Source organism: Syngnathoides biaculeatus, chromosome 15 (genome assembly GCF_019802595.1).
Source record: "Syngnathoides biaculeatus isolate LvHL_M chromosome 15, ASM1980259v1, whole genome shotgun sequence".
Lineage (NCBI taxonomy): Eukaryota > Metazoa > Chordata > Actinopteri > Syngnathiformes > Syngnathidae > Syngnathoides > Syngnathoides biaculeatus.
The window spans coordinates 408,054-427,674 of NC_084654.1; the positions used below are offsets into that span (position 1 = coordinate 408,054).

General features: G+C 42.6%; 1 protein-coding gene across 6 annotated transcripts in view; it reads right to left on the reverse strand.

Moving 5' to 3' along the window:
- The window catches only part of setd3 (SET domain containing 3, actin histidine methyltransferase), a 135,294-nt gene that overhangs the window by 110,403 nt on the left and 5,270 nt on the right, over window positions 1-19,621 (reverse strand). For 2 of the 6 annotated variants that reach the window (XM_061842765.1, XM_061842771.1), the window contains exons 3-4: window positions 14,550-14,642; window positions 2,490-2,638 (exon numbers count right to left, since the gene is read on the reverse strand). In XM_061842765.1, the coding sequence (XP_061698749.1) occupies window positions 2,490-2,638; window positions 14,550-14,642 (242 nt within the window). Of the gene's footprint in view, window positions 1-2,489; window positions 2,639-3,091; window positions 4,052-6,836; window positions 6,965-14,549; window positions 14,643-19,621 lie in introns of those variants that run through there. The other 4 variants (XM_061842767.1, XM_061842768.1, XM_061842766.1 and 1 more) reach the window with 4 other exon arrangements.

Consider the following 19,621-nt stretch of genomic DNA (forward strand, 5'->3'; position numbering starts at 1 on the left):
TAGGGGAGAAGGAGACCTTGTGGTAGAACCCCAAATTACAGGAAGTCATACAAGGAAAAAGGTTAGCGATGAATTGGGACACTGAGAGGACTGAAGAAAGGCGAAAGGAATACATTGAGACGAGATGTAGTGCAAAAGGTAGAGGTGGCAAAGACAAAACAAGAGGCATATGATGACACGTACACCAGGTTGGACACGAAAGGAGGAGAAAAGGATCTCTAGAGGTTGGCCAGACAGGGGGCTAGAGATGGGAAGGATGTACAACAGGGTGATTAAGGATAGAGAAGGAAATGTGTTTACTGGTGCCAGTAGTGTGCTAGATAGATGGAAGGAACTATTCGAAGTATTGAGGAGTTGATGAATGAAGAAAACGAGAGAGAATGAAGCGTAGAAGAGGCACGTCTGAAGGACCAGGAAGTGGCAATGATTAGTAAAGGGAAAGTTGAAAAGGCACTCAAGAGGATGAAAAATGGAAAGTCAGTTGGTCCTGATGACATACCTGTGGATATATGGAAGCAATTTGGAGAGGTGGCAGTGGAGTTTTTGACCAACTTGTTCAATAGATTACTCGTGAGCGAGAAGATGCCTGAAGAATGGAGGAAAAGTGTGCTATTCCCATTTTTAAGAACAAAGCAGAGCTGTGGGACTGATAGAGGAATAAAGTTGATAATGCATATGCACATATATTCTATTTTACTTTGACTAATCTTTATTCCTCTCCTTTCCAGTGCATGCCTCCATCTTTATAAATGTTCCTCAACCTGCTCCCTGCTTTCAGTGCATATCACAATGTCATCTGCAAACATAAAGGTCCAAGGTTGATTCCACTCTGACCTCATCTGTCAGCCTATACATTACCACAGCAAATGGGAAGAGGCTCAGAGCTGATCTCTGATGCAGTCCCACCTCCGCCTTAAATTGTAATTATAATTCACACCTACGGCACACCTCACCACTGTTCTGCTGCCCTCATCCATGTCTATTCTGGAAATATACTATTCTGACATATTCTTCCGTCCCACCAGACTTCCGCATGCAATACCACAGTTCATCTCTTGGTACGTGTATTCTGTCATAGGCTTTCTCTACATCCACAAAGACAATGTAGCTCCTTCTGACCTTCTCCATAGTTTTCCACGAGCATCCTCAAGCCAAATAATAGGTATGTGGTGCTCTGTCTCGGCATGAAACCATTCTGTTACTCTCAGATAATTACTTCTGTTCTGAGTCTTGCCTCTACTACTCTTTCCCATAACTTCATTGTGTGGCTTATTAACTTTATTCTGCTATAGTTCCCATAGCTCTGCACATCGTTGTTCTTAAAGGGGAATTCCGGTGGTTTGGATTAACAATGTATCCAATAGGTCACGTCATATATACTGTATCTTGAAAATCTGATGTTCATCCTTTCTCATTTAATGTTGTTATGAGAAGATTTTACGAATTCTCATGGGCGCCGCCATTTTGGCGAGTCACATGACCTACATGTGCGGATGTGACATATTACTAGTCGCAAAAAAGCCTTGAGCGAGCTACCGACGCGTGTGTGTGTGTGTGGGGGGGGGGGGTTGATGTTTGATCCCAAACAGTTTTTAGGTTAATTTTATGTTGCCTTCTATATTTAAAATACAGAAATATCTTTTGTGCACAGGATTGTCTGTGCTTTCATACTGGATCAGGCTGTGCCAAGGTGTAATTTTAAAATCACACACTATCTCATCCTCTACTTTGGCTTCAGACCAGACCTTTCCGACTCGAAAAAGAAAAAAATCTCATAGCGTTTCACCACTTTTTCTTTGATTATGATCATGTACTCCGACAGTCATTACATTTTAAAACAACATAATTTCTTTGTTAACTTTCCTCATTAATATCGAGAGCCCAGACTGTGTTGCTAACTAAAGCAGCGGTGGTGAACGCTGTCATTATAAAACACATTGATGGGCTGTACTGTATGTAACATTGGTAATTATGAATGTACGTCTTTAAGAGCGGACGGGGGCGGTGTAAGGTCAACTAGGAAAAAGAGTGTCTGCAGGAGCAGCGGTCATTGTTAGATAAAGTTCCATGTGCTGCCTAAAAGAAACCAGTGGCTTATTCTTTTCATTTTTTACAGTATGTTTGTGAATTGTGCCACTGGATGTAGCAACCAGTCATCCCTCACTCATTTAATCACATTGCATATTGATCACATTGCAAAATGCCAAAAAGCAGAATGTGTTACTTTCAATTTGCATCGGATTTTTTTGCGCGCAACGCAGAATATCTGTGTAAAGAGACTGCAATTGCGCTTAGAAGGACTTTTGGCTGATGTCTATTTTTTTTTGGCACGCCATCCCGCGATTGACCAAAACTGGCTGGCGATTAACAAGTCGATCGCGATCGACCCATTGAGAACATCTGCATTAAACTATGGCTTTGACACTTGTCATTTCATCTGTCGTTTCCAATGATGTAACCTTTTTGTCACACTGAAACATTATTGTCACCTTTATATCTCTTGAAGCTTGAAGACCATAACCTTCTGTTCCAAAGTTAGCAATTCGGATCCCATCACAGGAAGCGCCATTTGCTGTTGCCCAGGACACCAGATCCTGGAACTGGCTCTGTCTGCAACCCTCAAATACTACAGACATACCTGGAAAAAAAAAGGTAATTTATAATTTGAGTGGCATTTGCCATCCGTACTGCAAAATAATAAATTCTGTAGCCCAGTGGTAAATCTAGGATAAAGACTTAAAGATCGTTTTAGGGTTCGTTTCTAGCCTTTTACAAGTCACTCAAATATTAAAATATAAAAGGTATGGAAAGTCTTCAAAGAACCTGTGTAAGTGTTGATGTATAAGTTTGTATTTAAAGTAAACATACACCACAGAACTAAAATCATGGGATTTTAATTGAACTGTATGCTTACATTGTGTATAAATAATGTAACAATTTCACTGAATGCTTATTTGGTCTTTCAATACGAGCATTTTAAGGTCACTTGAGGTTGAAATACATGTTGCAGTATTCTCTCTGCTGTCGGAAAGATATGTGTTCCTTTCTCATGAACAGGCACTTCATCAGTCTGGCAACTTTTGGACTGTACCAAAGATGGAGATTTAGCATGTGCTGGTTCGATGTCAACGTCTTTAGCAGAAGATGCTTCCTGCAACATCTGTAATTAATGTAGAAAAGTAAGGTTCAAAGTTTATAAAACGGGAATAAAATGTATAGATAAAGCACAGGTTTATTTCAATCAATTTTACGGTTCACAAATTATTTTTGATAGGGTGAAAACGTCATTTCAATCAACCCTTGCTTTCTAATTTGGATGCGGTTTTAAAGCAGCATATACTGATAAAACCTCCATATGACAATGTGATCAAGGAAAAAGTTCAATTCACTGATTTTATTCAAAGTATTAGGATTAGGTATAACAAATACTGTTCCCCCCATCACAGTTTTTACTTACTCGACAACCAAGTTTCCCAAGGAAATATATAATCAAATTTGTGAGTGAGAGAATTTACATTATTTCGCAGTTTTAAACTACTCTGTGAGTGACTAGTATGTAACACTGCTCGTTTTAATATTGCATAGTATTTTCTTGATATTAAAAACCCTGCACACATCAGAACATAAGCTTGCCTGCACTTGTCAATAGCCAGATATACAGTCCTTCCTTGTGATGTTGTTTGGTGGAGTCAAAGGGAATTTGGGTTTACATTTTGCATAATTGTCAAATTATTAAATACTAAAAGGTTTGTTTTCAATATCCTGTTTTTCTCGTTGAAAATGGTCAAACAATTTGCTGTAATAAAACATTTTTCGCCAAGAACAACAACATATATTGCTTTCATTCAACCATGTCACCAGTGTTTGGAGTTTTCAGGAAATAAAAGATGATCAACATACCTCCACAACTTGTCTTTTAACAAAAGTTCTTTGCAGTTTTGGTACTTTCTATGGGCGGCTTCTGAGCTTGTCGGACCGCATTTAGGTCAGGTTCAGCGGCTGATCCAAGTTCGCGTTTGGTCCCTTGAGCAACACCAATCTGTTCAGGTGACTGAACTGGCTGTATGTAGGCACTTATCCAGGTTTTAACATTTAAAACCCATCTCAGGCATGAGTTTACCAGTAAAAGAGTCCGTGGTAAAATTTTCACTGCATATGAAAGACTCCTGACTGAATTTTGAATAATTAGCTCTCGTGCACAAACCTGACCCATTGTCTTCTGAGGCTTGGGTCTTTGGGAAAATAATAAAGGCATTAGACAAACACAAGTCACCTAGTTGTGACATCAGAGGTAAGCTATAACGAAAGAGGCGTTTGTCAGGTCTGGGAAACTAGATCACAGTTCATGGATTTTATTTCATAAATACTTATATTTTTCAGTAAACAAACATCGAACAAGATATGCATTTTATGATACAGTTGAGCATATATTTTTGTCAAGATAATACATCTAAAATTGACGTTCCATACACAAATGAAGTGAGTTATATAACTATAGTTCATGAATTTATTGCACTTGTAAAGGAAAGGTTTATGCAAAGGGAATAATTATATTTTTTGTTTAAATAATTACATAGGACTATTTAAACTTGTTTCCGGTGAGAGTTGGCCAAGGCTGTCCTTTGTCACCGATTTTATTCATAACTTTTATGGAAAGAATCTCTTGGGGCAGCCGAGGCGTAGAGTGTGTCCAGTTTGGTGGCCTCAGCATCGCACCTCTGCTATTTGCAGATGATGCAGTTCTGTTGGCTTCATCAAGCCGTGATCTCCAACTCTTACTGGAGCGGTTCACAGCAGAGTGTGAAGTGGCTGGGATGAGAATCAGCATCTCCAAATTTGAGACCATGGTCTTCAGTGGGAAAAGGTTGGCGTGCCCTCTCAGGGTCAGGGATGATATCCTGCCCCAAGTGGAGATTGACACACAGATCAGTGCAGCGGCTGCAGTGATGCAGACTTTGTATCGGTCCGTTGTGGTAATGACAGAGCTAAGTCAAAAGGCGACGCTCTCAATTTACCAGTTGATCTACATTCCTACCCTCACCCATGGGCACGAGCTGTGGGTCGTTACTGAAAGAACAATATCCCCTATACAAGCGGCTGAAATGAGTTTCCTCCGGAGGGTGTTCGGGCTCTCCCTTAGAGATAGTGAGAAGCTCGGTCATCCGGGAGGGGCTCAGTGATGAGTCGCTGCTCCTCCGCATTGAGAGGAGCCATATGAGGTGGCTGGGGCATCTGATTCGGATGCCTACCAGACACCTCCCTGGTGAGGTGTTACGGGCATGTCCCACCGGAAAGAGACCCTGGGGAAGACTCAGACACGCTGGAGAGACTATGTCTCTCGGCTGGCCTGGGAACAGCTCGGGATCTCTCCGGAAGAGCTGGAAGAAGTGCCGGGGGAAAGGGAAGTCTGGGTATCCCTGGTGAAGTGACTTCCCCCGCGACCAGACCCGGAAAAGTGGTAGAAAATGGATAGATATTGAAACAAAAGACTACATTTTTTTCTCTTACTGTGTGTTTTCATATCCATTTGTTGTTTTTGAAAATGCATATTGCAATTAGCAAGAGTAAATTCTATCAACTTCGGGCAGGCGGGTAACAGTTAGCCGATACTCATTAACTTTCCACATCTTACAGTAAAAACTTGCAATGCAATCAATGTCAATTGATGTTCAGATGCCTCACTGGTAACAGAATGGCATGAGACACACAAAACTAGTTCAAATCCCAATCATGGACACCCATTGCTGCCTCAGTGCATCACACATACAGTAGGCTTATTGAGACAAGGTGACATCCCCAGCATGACATGGACCAGTGAAGCAAAAATAAATAAATAAATAAATAAAATAAAATAAAGAAGCCACTTTTTTTTAATTGATTGGCTGTGCTTCATCAAACCCCTAGCCAGCAACTCTCCCTCATTCTTGATACCCGCCATTGTCTACGCAGTTTACTGTGTGTCCGATAACCTCTCTAGTTCACAATGCTGCCGCAGTGCTGTGCTGATGTTAAAGCTTCCCCCGAAGCACCCAAGGGAAGAGGAAGATACGAAATGAGAGGATTGTTCGAAATGGGAGCTGCCTTTGCTTTGTGGAAAGCGGATTGTAGAAAAACAGCCCAGCGACGATGAGGAAGATGATGACGATTGGCGAAAAAGTAAAACTTTTGGATATGATAAAAGATGGCAGAAGTTACTTTTGTGGCGCTCTTAAGGTGTGAATGAATAAGCGGCGTGCTACATAAAGAATTATGTTGCAAACATCTGTAAAACCACTTTAATCACTGAAGGAAATGAAATGTGTGATGATGAACCTCAAACTGATTGAATATTCCTTGCGATGTTTCATGAATATGTTGGTATTTGAAGTGATATTGTGATTATATCAAGAGCGGAGTGTAATGTCTTTGGTTAAAAGATTTGTATATTTCATAAGATAAATATGTGAGTTAAAAAGTTTGTGAAAAAATTAAAAACATGTTTATTTCATGATGAGTTGTGTTAAAATGTTTTAAAAGAAAAAGTGCCAGAGTGAAACCTCTTGACCTGTGAGGATCATTTCGTTTCTATGTGCAGTGAGTCCTCTGTAGACCTTAGGAGGATCTGTGACGTATCTCAGGAAAAATATGAGCATGGTGAACATTAAGTCTGAGAACAACTCATAACTACGCTGAATGTGTTCTAAACATTTGAGCTTTGTGAAACATTCGTCTTTGTAAGTATTGTATATTCACAGACATTAGGTTGTGGTCACAATTATATTTTATGTGAAAGCTCAATGTAAACGAGTGCTCGTTGATACAGCTATTGTTGTGTTTAGCATAAATGAGCTAGGTACCTGTCAAGTTGTCTTTAACTCCCTCAGGACTTTGCCCCAACTGGAAAAAGGGCCTTGGTCTTCAAACACATGAACAACTCAATTATTCCTATTTTCACAGTTTATTGATGGTTAAGGTGGTTAGAGGGCGATTAGAGATTAAGTAGCTTGAAAACCTTGACGAAAGAAGCACATTAAACACATTGCATTATTTTTAGTTTAAATAAATAGGTCATCAAAGCATTACTTTAACCTTACTAATCACATTTTAAGTAAATTAATGACGTACATTTAAGTATTCAAAAGTAAAAAGTAAATAAGCACCATAACAGATTGAATAAACCAAACAAAAGCATCCACTTTGTCTCCATGAATACTTGAGATTAATTTTTAATTGGTGGGTCACCAGGCCCCCTTCTCTGGAGGGTTGGGTCTCAAGGGCAAGCGCTTGGTGGCTGGGCCTGGACCCATGGGCCTCGGCCGGCAAAGCCCAAAAGAAAAATGTGTGTCCCTCTTCCAAAGGGCCCACTACCTATGGAAGAGGCCATGGGGGTTGAGTGAAGTGTGAGCTGGGTGGTGGCCAAAGAAGCTGGCTGTAAGGATGTATAATGTTACCTCTCTGTCAAGGAAGAAGCTTGAGCTGGTGTGTGAGGTCGAGAACTTCCAACTGAACGTAGTTGACCTCACCTCCACACACGGCTTGGGTACTGGTATCACCCCTTTTGAGAGGGGTTGGACTTTCTTCCACTCTGGAGTTGCACATGGTGAAAGGCCCTAAGCAGGTGTTTGTATACTTCTTGGCCCCAGCTCGGTGCCTGTAAGTTGAGGTTCACCCAGGGGACGAAAAGGTAGCCTCCCTCCGCCTTCAGGTGCGGGTAAGAATACTGACTATTGTTTGTGCCTATGTCCAAGTCCTTAGAGGGAGTTCTTGAGAGCGCTGGGGACTGCATTGTTCTCCTGGGGGACTTCAGTGCTCACAAGGGCAATGACAGTGAGACCATCAGACCACAGAGATTGGGGAGCCCGCCTCAGAGAACCCAGACTCTGCTTTCTCATGGGAATGTGTTTCAGTGGAAATTAGGTCTTCTAAGAATCCTCCCCACCAATTCACAATGTCCCGAGTCGAGGTCAGCAGCACCCAATCTTCACTCTGCACAGTATAGATGGTGCAGTTTCCCCATCCTAAGACGCCAGAGAGTGGACCAGAATTTCCTTAAAGCCGTCTGGAAGTCCTTCTCCATTGCCTCACTGAGCTCCCATGCCCTAGCTTTTGTTTCAGCGACCACCAAAGCTGCATTCTGCTTGGCCAGCCAGTAACCACAAGTTGCATCAGGAGTCCCACAGGTCATAAATGCCCGATTGGACTCTTTCTTCAGCTTCACAGCATCCCTCAATGTTGGTGTCAACTAACGGATTCAGGGATTGCTGCCATGACAGGCACCAACGACCTTATGGTCAGAGCTCTAGTCTGCCATTTCGGACCGACAACTTCCCCCACGATTGGAGCCAACTCTCTGCTAGGTGATGATCAGTTGAAAGCTCCGCCCCTTTCTTCACCCAAATGTCCAAGACATGGTTGCAAGTCCAACAACACAAAAGTTAGAAAGTTGATCACTGAACTGCAACCAAGGGTGTCCTGGTGCCAATTGCACGTTGACACTCTTCTGCTTAAACATAGTGTTTGTTATGGGCAATCCATGATGAGCACAGAAATCTAGTAACAGAACACCGCTTTGGTTCTGATCAGGGAGTTGGGGGGCTGTTCTTCCCAGTCACGCCCTTCCAAGTCTCACACTCATTTTCCACATGAGCATTGAACTCCCCCAGCAAAACGATGGAATCCCCAGTGCGTGCGTTCTTCATAACTCTCATCCAAGGCCTCCAAAAAGTTGGGTAGTCAAAACTATTATTTGGTGGATAGGCTGAAACAAGGACCCTGTCCCCCACCCGAAGGCAGAGAGAGGCTACTCTTTCGTCCACTGTTGTGAACCCCAACTTACAGCCGCCTTGCCTTACAAGGTTAATAAGTATACCTACACCTTCTCCTTGTCCCTCACCGTGTGCAATTCCAGAATCAGGACTTCCAGAATTTCCACCGACGCTGTGCTGTCCTCACAACATGTTACTTTGTGAAGTTAGACTGCCAGCGAACTTATGAAGAAACTCAGTACACAAGGCGTTCTTTTCTTGCTTTTATGGAGGTCTCTTGTGGTAAATGAATTAACAAATGTAACTGAAAGATACAGAAAAATATACATTACACTCTCCACTGTGTGTCATTGTGTAAAGTACACGTAGTGTCAAGTCGACTAACGGGAAGAGCACCTGTCCTCCAGACCTGCAGGGGGCAGAGAAACCTCAATCACACAACTCTTCAAACTTCCTGTCAGTTTCCGGTCAGACGCAACTGGTAGGGAAAGGACTTGAATGCTAATTGGTTAATTTGTTTCATTTCAACTACCAACTATGTTCTTTGTGTTTGTCTATCTTCTGTATTAATCTCAAGTATTCATGGAGACAAAGTGGATGCTTTTGTTTGGTTTATTCAATCAGTTATGGTGCTTATTTACTTTTTACTTTGTTACTTTTGAATACTTAAATGTATTTCATTAATTTACTTAAAATTTGATTAGTAAGGCAAAAGTAATGCTTTGATGACCTATTTATTTAAACTAAAAATAATGCAATGTGTTCAATGTGCTTCTTTTGTCAAGGTTTTAAAGCTAATCAACCTTTAATCACCCTCCAACCACCCTCTAACCACCTTAACCATCAATAAACTGTGAAAAGAGGAAGATTTGAGTTGTTCATGTGTTTGAAGACCAAGGCACTTTTTCAAGTTGGGGCAAAGAACTGAGGGAGTTAAAGACAACTTGACAGGTACCGAGCCCATTTATGCTAAAGACAACAATAGCTGTATCAACGAGCACTCGTTTACATTGAGCTTTCGCATAAAATATAATTGTGACCACAACCTAATGTCTGTGAACATACAATACTTACAAAGACGAATGTTTCACAAAGCTCAAATGTTTAGAAAACATTCCGCGTAGTTATGAGTTGTTCTCAGACTTAATGTTCACCATGCTCATATTTTTCTGGAGATGTTTTTAACTTTTTTTAACTTTTTAACTTTTTCACTAACTTTTTAACTAACACATTTATCTTATGAAATATACAAATCTTTTAACTAAAGACATTACAGTCCGCTCTTGATATAATCACATGATATCACTTCAAATACCAACATATTCATGAGACATCGCAAGGAATATTCAATCAGTCTCTGAAAGTAAAACCACAATCTCTGAAATAGGTCTCAAGAACAACTTCGCATTCCCTTCTTTAATAATCCACACTTCCACTTTGCGGACTTTCTTGTCACTGCTGGGTAGAGTTTTCACTATCAGTCACATCGGCCATTCATTCCTGTGTGCCTGAGCATCCTTTAACAGGACAACATCAGTCTGTCACGAGCTGCAGAAACAGTTCAAAACAGCGGTCATCTAATCAGTACTATGTACCTCCATCACAGTCTGGTTTGGGGCCTCCAAAAAAAAGGACAAACTCCGACTACAACGGACAATCAATACCGCTGAACGGACTATCAGCACAACTCTATCCACTATTGAAGATTTGCACACAACTCGAACTCAGTCCAGAGTGGGCAGGATCCTTTCGGACCCTCCACATCTTGGCCACCAGCTCTTTCCGTTGGGAAAGCGCGACCGATCAATGCAAGTCAACAGGAGCAGTCATTCGAACAGTTTTTTCCCTCTGGCAATTAAGTCAGTCATTAAATAATTAAGTGAACCTCCTATTTTCTGCCTTGTGCCATTGTTGGGACACACCCTCACATCCTGCTGATCGTCAAGTTAAACTGCTCCCTTAGCACAATTCTCATTGCACTGATACTATAACGGGAACCACGAATGGGTAAAGGCACTCTGTACAAGCTTCACATAATGTGGGACGTTGACACACATCTTTTACCTGTTCTAAATGAAGAAGACTACATCTTGCACATCTGTGACTCTTATCAGGAACAGTTCCTATAAACAGAAATGTCTCTTGTTCGTCTTGTTACTTTGTTGTTTTTTGTTCTGAATGCCGTACCAGGGCAACATCGACTACCGGAGAAAATTTCCTTGTGTGTTTTTACACACTTGGCCAATGAATCTGATTTCAATTAATGAGGAAACATGCTAACAATTAACGAATTAGTTTACGCATGTTAAAGTTACTGTTTTCTGAAGTTATAAATGATCTTAAAAATCCATGTTTGGTCAGATAGTGTCAAACAAATATGACAGTGCATGAAAGCAGTTGTTTTTGTTCATCAAAAAGGAGGACTTTGTCCAAAATTTCTATGTTGAATAAACCCTCCAAACTGAAATACAATTATTATTACATATATTTTGTACATTCATGGAAAAAAAGGTGGAAGTAATTGAAAAAAAAGAACAGATTTGAAATCCACTTAATATCTGGATATCTGCATTTCACAGCAAGAGCCGGAACAAACTTCCATGACCTCGCCCCGTGATGTTACAGGGGCTTAGCATTCCTGACAAATCTTTCTAGCTCGGCCAAGAAGCCGATGTGTTGTGCAGCAAACTGAGAAATCCCACCCGAATTTGTCGTTCTTTAACCCCCCATGGGGTAAACCTGACAGAATAAAGCTGTGCCTATCACAGTTGAGGCTTGTTCATTGGCCAGGGAAATCTACACGCATCTGCAGTGATCACTTCGAAGAATGGTTTCTGGAACAGGATCGTAAATTTTTCTCACCACATCTTTCCACCATCCACAAGAAAACACTACCGTGCCCATCCTCCCATTTTTTTCACATAAAAAACAGTCAGCCACGAGAGAAATATCGTGAAACAGACAAAAAAAATGCCATAGAATAGAGGTAAGTTGTTATGCCCTATTTATGTGGTCAATATAATGCAGCCCTATGGGGGCACAAGCCAGTGCAATCTGTAGGCTGGTCCCAAGCCCAGATAAATGCAGAGCCTTGCATCAGGAAGGCCATCCGGCGTAAAACTGTGCCAAACAGATATGAGCGTTCATCTAAAGATTACCATACGGGATCGGTTGTGACCCAGATTAACAACGCCCGCCACCGGCACAGTTAACTCGCAAAGCGTCGGTGGAAATTCAGCTACTGTAGGTCAAACACAAAGAAGAGGAGGAAACCAGATTCATTGGCAGAAGAGGAAGAATGCACAGAGCCTGAGTGTACGGACTTTGAACGTTGGGACTATGACAGGAAAAGCTCAGGCTTTGGTTGTCATGATGATAAGGAGAAAGGTTGATATATTGTGCATCTAAGAGAGCAGGTGGAAAGGTAGTATGGTTAGACGTTTAGGAGCAAGGTTGAAATTATTTTACCATGGAGTAGATGGGAAGAGAAATGGAGTGGGAATTATTTTGAAGGAAGAGCTGTCTAAGAATAACTGGGGGGTGAAAAGAATGTCAGATTGAGTGATTAGGCTGCTTGCCTCTGGAGTCGTGCATTTGGGTCCGCCCTCGAGCCTCGTCGTGACAGGTGCAGGGTTTAAATTATTTTATCATGGAGTAGATGGGAAGAGAAATTGAGGAGGGGTTATTTTAAAGGAAGAGCTGGTAAAGAATGTCTTGGAGGTGAAAAGAGTATCAGATCGAGTGATGATGATAAAACTTGAAATAGAGGGTGTTATGTATAATGTGATTAGCAGCTACAGCTGTCCTACAGGTATGATGTGACCGAGAGCTGAAAGAGAAATTCTGGAAGGAACTTGAAGTGGTCCTGAGCATCCCAGACAGAGAGAGAGTTGTGATTGGTGCAGACTGTAATGGACATCTTGGTGAAGGAAACCGGGACAATGAAGGCGTGATGGGTAAGTACGGCATCCAGGAAAGGAACTTTGAGGGACAGACGGTGATGGACTTTGCAAAAAGGATGTAAATGTCAGCAGTGAACACTAATTTCCAGAGGAGGCAGGAACATCGAGTGACCTACAAGTGCAGAGGTAGAAACACGCAGGTGGATTATATCTTGTGCAGACAATTTAATCTGAAGGATGTTACTGACTGTAAGGTCATGGTAGGGGAGAGTGGAGCTCGACAGCATAAAATGGTGGTATGTAGGATGACTCTGGTGGTGGAGAGGAAGATTAAGAAGACAAAAGGTAGAGCAAAGAACCATGTGATGGAGGATGAGAAAAGAAGAATGTTGCTATTTCCGAAAGAGATGAGACAGGCTCTTGATGGAAAGGAAGAGCTACCGAAAGACTGGACTACTACAGCCAAGGTGATGAGAGAGATGGGCAGGAGAGTACTTGGTGTGTCTTCTGGGAGGAAAGGGGAAAAGGGGACTTGCTATTGGAATTCAAGGAAAGAGATTAGCGAAGAAGAAGTGGGACACAGAGGACTGAGGAGAGGCGAAAGGAATATACTGAGATGCGACGTAGGGCAGAGGTAAAGGTGGCGAGGGCAAAACAAGAGGCATTTGACGATGTACACCAGGTTGGTCACAGAAGGAGAAAAGGATCGCTACAGTTTGGCTAGACAGAGGGATAGACATGGGAGGAATGTGCAGCAAGGTGATTAAGAATAGCGATGGAAATGTGTTGACTGGTGCCTGTAGTGTGCTAAATAGAAGGAAAGAATACTTCGAGAAGGAAATGAGAGGAAAGGAAGAGTAGAAGAGGCAAGTGTGAAGGACCAGGAAGTGGTATTGATTCGTAAGGGGGAAGTTAGAAAGGCACTAAAGAGGATGAAAAATGGAAAGGCATTTGGTGGAGATATGGAAGCAATTTGGACAGGTGGCTGTGGAGTTTTTGACCAACTTCTTCTTCTTTTTCTTTCGGCTTGTCCCGTTATGGGTTGTCACAGCGTGTCATCTTTTTCAATCTAAGCCTATCTCGTGCATCTTCTTCTTTAACACCCTCTGTCCTCATGTCCTCCCTCACAACATCCATCAACCTTTTCTTTGGTCTTTTCGTCTGCTCTCCAAAACATCCAACTTTGGCTCACCTGCTAATGACCTCATTTCTAATTCTATCCAACCTGTTCACACCAAGCGAGAACCTCAGAAGCTTCATTTCTGGTACCTCAAGTTCTGCTTCCTTTTGTTTCTTCAGGGCCACCGTCTGTAATCCGTACATCGCAACTGTTTTATAAATTTTGCCCTTCATCCTGGCGGATACTCTTCTGTCACATAGAACACCAGACACCTTCCGCCACCCTGCTTGGACCCGTTTCTTTACTTCCTTACCATACTCCATTGCTCTGTATTGTGGACCCCAAGTATTTGAAGTCGTCCACCTTCGCTATCTCTTCTCCCTGGAGCTTCACTCTTCCTCTCCCTCCTCTTCCTGCACCCCTCTCATTCACGCACATATATTCTGTTTTACTACAGCTAATCTTCATTCCTCTCCTTTCCAGATCACAATATTTTCGTCGAACACCATGGTCCAAGGGGATTCCGGTCTAACCTCATCTGTAAGCCTATCCATTACTACCACAAACAGGAAGGGGCTCAGCGCGGAACCCTGATGCAGTCCCACCTATACCTTAAATTCTTCTGACACACCGACAGCACATCTAATAAAATGGATGGATGAATTCAATATCATTTACAGGATAATTATTACACCCCTCACACCTTTTCAAAGTTAAGAGTACAATTTTGAGATCAGTATTGTGACACTTATGCTTGGAGGGTGTCGGGAGACAACAAATTACCCTTCTGTTTCTTGCGGATCTTCTCCACCAAACTTCTAATTTGGATATATTCCTCCCACTCTTCATTGGCAAATGCCGCTTCACTGCTACACCCTAAAAAAAAAAAAAAAAAAGACAAAAAAAAATCTTAAAAACACAAATCCCGCATGACTCTCCAGCAATGTTTCCAAACCAGGGGTATCTGTACCCTCAGGACATTGCAAGGGGTACATGAAAACAGGTTTGAACAGGTGTCATGGAATCAATTAAAAACGTATTATTTCACAGATTACCATAATTTCTCTCATATAATGTGCAAAATTATTTATTATTTACAAGAGATCAAACTACGTAGAAATGAGCGTAATGGGCACATTTAAAGGGGAAATCCAGTGCTTTGCATGAACAGTGTATCCAATGGGTCATGTAAATCCTCTCTCCTTTAATAGTGTTTTGAGAAGATTTTTAGCGACAATTCCGAATTTTCAAGGGCGCTGCCATTTTCGCGAGTCACATGACCTACGTGCGCAGATGTGATGTGTACCATGCCGCAACAAAGGTTCGATTACATGAGACACCATTTATGCCCAGCGCTGATTTCTCTGATTCATCCTCATCTGATGAAAAAATAGCAGTATCGGTTGATCGGGAAGATGGAGGAATACTTCCATACAGATTTGAACCTGTGGCTGTTAATGTTAAATATTCGGATGGTTCTTTTGGAGGAATGACTACTCTGAGGCCTACGCATGGGACGTAAGTGCATAAACAAAGGCCCCCGGAGTTCTGGGCCGGCAGCCGTGGATGGTTCTTCGGATGACGGGGAGTCTGATGAGCGGACCACTGCCGGAGCTCGTGGCCCGCCTTCAGCAGCGGCGGAGGCCTTTAGCCTAGCTTCGGCGTCCAGGACTAACGGCCTCCACCGCCTGGAAGCTTGGCTTGCGGCCGGCCGCAGGAGCTCACACCCCGCCTTCGGCAGCGCCGAAGTCCTTTAGCTTAGCTTCTGCATCTGAGGCTAACGGCCTCCGCCACCTGGAACTTTGGCTCGCGGCCCACCTTTGGCAGTGGCGGAGCCCTTCAGCCTAGTGAAAGGTTATGTCAGGACAGCAACCTGCACTAATACCCAGTTCCAGGAACTGTCTTAAATGGAGTTGTTTCTCACCAGGCTTCAGCCTTGTGTGACTAGCCAAAACAGAGGTGTTTTTTCTCAGGCACCTGCTTTGAGTGTCCAGTCACAACGGAGGTGTTTCTCAGCAGACTCAACGGCCTTGGGTGTCTAGTCACATCAGTTAGATCCTGTTTTGAGACTTGTCTGCCAACGGCTTTCCAACATTGCCTATATAATCTTTGTTCTGCTTTCACACACACACACACACACACACCACACACACACACACACACCACACACACACACACACACACACACACTCAGTGTCAGACTACTGTCTTTGCCTGTGTCACACTGTGCGTCACAGAGCACTCTGTTCATTAAACTTCGAAGTGTTTGTCACATTTCACGCCTCTGGAGTCCAGTTATTGACCAAACCTGGAATTGGACAAACACGCGGAAGGACCCCAAAACGACCTCCTTCCAACAAGGTTTCACTTCCTATTGTTTTAAATTGAATAATAGGCTGTGAAATGTGATGTTATGGCCAGAAAGTAAAGAGAATAAAGTGCATAAGTACAAAGACAAACCGAGAAATAACCAATACATTAAGTGTTGTAATTAGCTCAGAGGGCAGGCGGATTCGCTCTTCTAGTCAGTTTTAGAATCAATGATTCCTGTTTTGTGCTAAGAAGCGGTATCGTTCCCTTATGGAATCTGAGATACCACAATTTCCTCGAACCAACAACTACTTTATGTATGTGGAGTAAACTGTTGGGGACGGAGAGAAAAATTAAACTGTCAGGGACAGAGAGAAAAAGTAACCTGTCGGGGACGGAGAGAAACAGTAAACTGTCGGGGACCGAGACAAATCACACCGGATGGATACATTATACTGCAAACAGAGGTGGTATTGTTCTCTAAGAGAATCACAAACAGTATTTCCTAATTTTGCGGTGTAAGAGGTGACATCGTTCTTCAGAAGAATCTTAGAGGTTTTAAAATTTACAGAAACTTTTTAAAAATAAAACAATTTTTCTTCAGGGGCTTCAATTTTAACGATTAAGAGTTCATTTACACTTTTTGTTTTGGGATAGTTCCTTAAGAACGTCTATACAATGTTATGCATCTTATCTTTGCAGTTGCAGCAAACTTGTGATCAGCTGTCTGCTGATGCTTCACGAAGTCATCCAACTTCGGCGCCACTGATGATTTTCAGCGCGTCAGAACATTTTTTTTTCCCCCACTGTCAATACACCATTGGCAGAAAAAAAATTGAGTCCCTCAATTTGAGCCACTTGAATTTAGAAAACCATTCCTGGCAGATCTTTCGCCTCTGCCCTGCACGGGGAGTAGATTTTCCGACAGCAAACAAAGTTGTGTTAGGCGTCTTTCCCACGTAATGGGCATCCGTCAAAGTTGGCAGCTGACAAGATGCACTTATACCACTGCTATCCTTTGTTTTTCAGAAGATAATCCCAAAGGTTTATAAATTTTCCATAGCATCCACAGGTAGCATGTACTGATGGCGAGAAAGTGTGGGTTCGACGCAGAACCTGGATGCAGTTGTCTCCGATGTAAAGAATTACTCGCTCAACTTCCAGTCTAGCTTCTGACGAAACTTTCACGCTAAAGCCTGGAATCAGATACGAATTCTTGTAATATACATAAAAGTCTATAACAGTACAGAATCGTATGCTAGGATAAACAGCCAATTTACACGTTCGCCAATTTTTTTTCGCCATTTTGAAAACTTCACTCGCTGATGAGAGTTTAATTTGTCCTTTGACTGAACTCTTATCTCAAGTTGCTCTGATGTCAAAGCAGATTTCCCCATTGAAATTAATGTAGTTGCCTTTAATCGGTTCCACCCTGAAAAATGCCACAATTTTTTTTCCACATCTTTAAATAAGTGTATTTTATTAATAAATATTGTATTGCATAAAATTGAAGAAAATAGAAAGAACGGAACTGCTTTTATAAAGTCTACTAACCTTGGAGATGAGACTACTTTTGGTAACAGAAGATACTGGTGGAGGTGAAGGGTGGAAAAGGCAGATGGAGGATGTTTTGGGAGGAGGTCAGTCACTTTCGCTCAGGCTTTTCATTACACTTTCTTTGAACTTAATTAAAAGTTTGTTTTTCTTTCAGTTTTGCTGAACTTATTTTTTATCATTACACTGAGCTACAGTACTTAACGCTTGTATCTGGGATCTTGTTCTTTCTGTCATGACCCAAATGTCGTGGCCATGGGTAAGGGCAGGAATGTAGATCAACTTGTAAATTGAAAGCTTCATCATCAGACTTAGCTCCGCCTTTATCATAACGGATCAATACAAAGTCCGCATCACTGAAGACGCTGAACCAATTTTCCTGTCGATCTCCCACACGTCGAACTCCCGCTCCAGTTTTCCCTCACTCGTGAACAAGACCTCAAGAAACTTGAACTCCACTTGGGACAGGATATCATCCCCACCCGGGGAGGGGACGCTACCCTTTTCTGACTGAGGACCATGGTCTCAGATTTGGAGGTGCTAATTCTCTTCCCAGCCACTTCACACTCAGCTGCTAACCACTCCAATGAGTGATGCAGATAACGCTTTGATGAAGCCCACAGAACCACATCCTTTGCAAAGAGCAGAGATGCGATGGTGAGGCCACGAACCGGATACCTACACCTCAGCTGCGCCAACAGATTTTGTCCTTAAAAGTTATGGACAAAATCAGTGACAAAGGGCAACCTTGGCGGAGTCCAACTCTCATTGGACCGGACCGGAGTCCGACTTATTGCTGACAATGCGGCCCAAACTCTGACATCGGTCATACAGGGACCGAACAGCCCGTACCAGTGGGTTCGATACCTCATACTCCAGAAGAACCCCCACCCCCCCTCAAAGGATCCCCTGAGGGATACGGTTGAACACCTTCTCCAAATCCATAAAACACATATACACTGGTTGGGCAAACTCCCATGCACCCTGGAGGACCCTACCAAGGGTGGAGAGCTGGTCCACTGTTAAACAGCCAAGACGAAAATCACATTACTCCTCCTGAATCTGAGATTCTCGATGATCCCCCCTCTCCAGCACCCCTGAATAAACCTTCCCAGGGAGTCTGAGGAGTGTGAACTTACCCGCCGGTCGCCCTTCTTAAAAAGAAGACAGAGGTAACATTCCATGTCGCTAGAGCTAGTTTCTGTAGCCAGGTATCGGATTGCCAAGGTCACTGTCTTTGGCCACCGCCTATTTAACATCAACCCCTATGGTCCCTCTCACAGATGGTGAGCAAATGGGAAGGGGGGCCAATGTTACCTTTTCGGGCTGTGACCGGCCAAGCCCTATGAGTGCAGACCCGGCCACCAGGTACTCGCCTTCGAGCCCTACCTCCAATCCTGGCTCCAGAGGGGGACCCCGGTGACCCGCGTCCTGGCAGGGGAAACCGAGATCCAATATTTGAACTCGTCATAGGGGTTTTAGATTTGTACTTTGGTCCCTTACCAAGGACCTTTTGCCACATATGACCCTACCAGGGGCATGAAGCCCCCAGGCAACTTAGCTCAGAGGATCATCAGAACACACAAACCCCTGCATCACGATAAGGTGACTGCTCGAGAAGGGGTACATTTGTCACGTTGAAAAAGAACAAAAAAGTAGATGCAGTTTTTTTAAAAATAATGAAGCATCCAAAGACAAATGTTTGCACTATATCAAGTGGCGTGAAACATCATAAGGAACAAAAAGGCATACATTGAAGGGTAATTTGTTGAAAAAATGCTACAGTAAGGTCACTGAAATGTTTTTACCTGAAAACAAAATTCATAATGGTATCCAGACCTTCAACTGTCCCCGCCATACTGTTGAACAGACAGTATCGGACATTTGCATGGCTACTGATTCACAGTTACACTCAGACCTCCAATCATGTGGGTATTTTAGTGTTGCATTAGATGAGAATTGTGACATACAAGGCAATACTTGGTTGAATT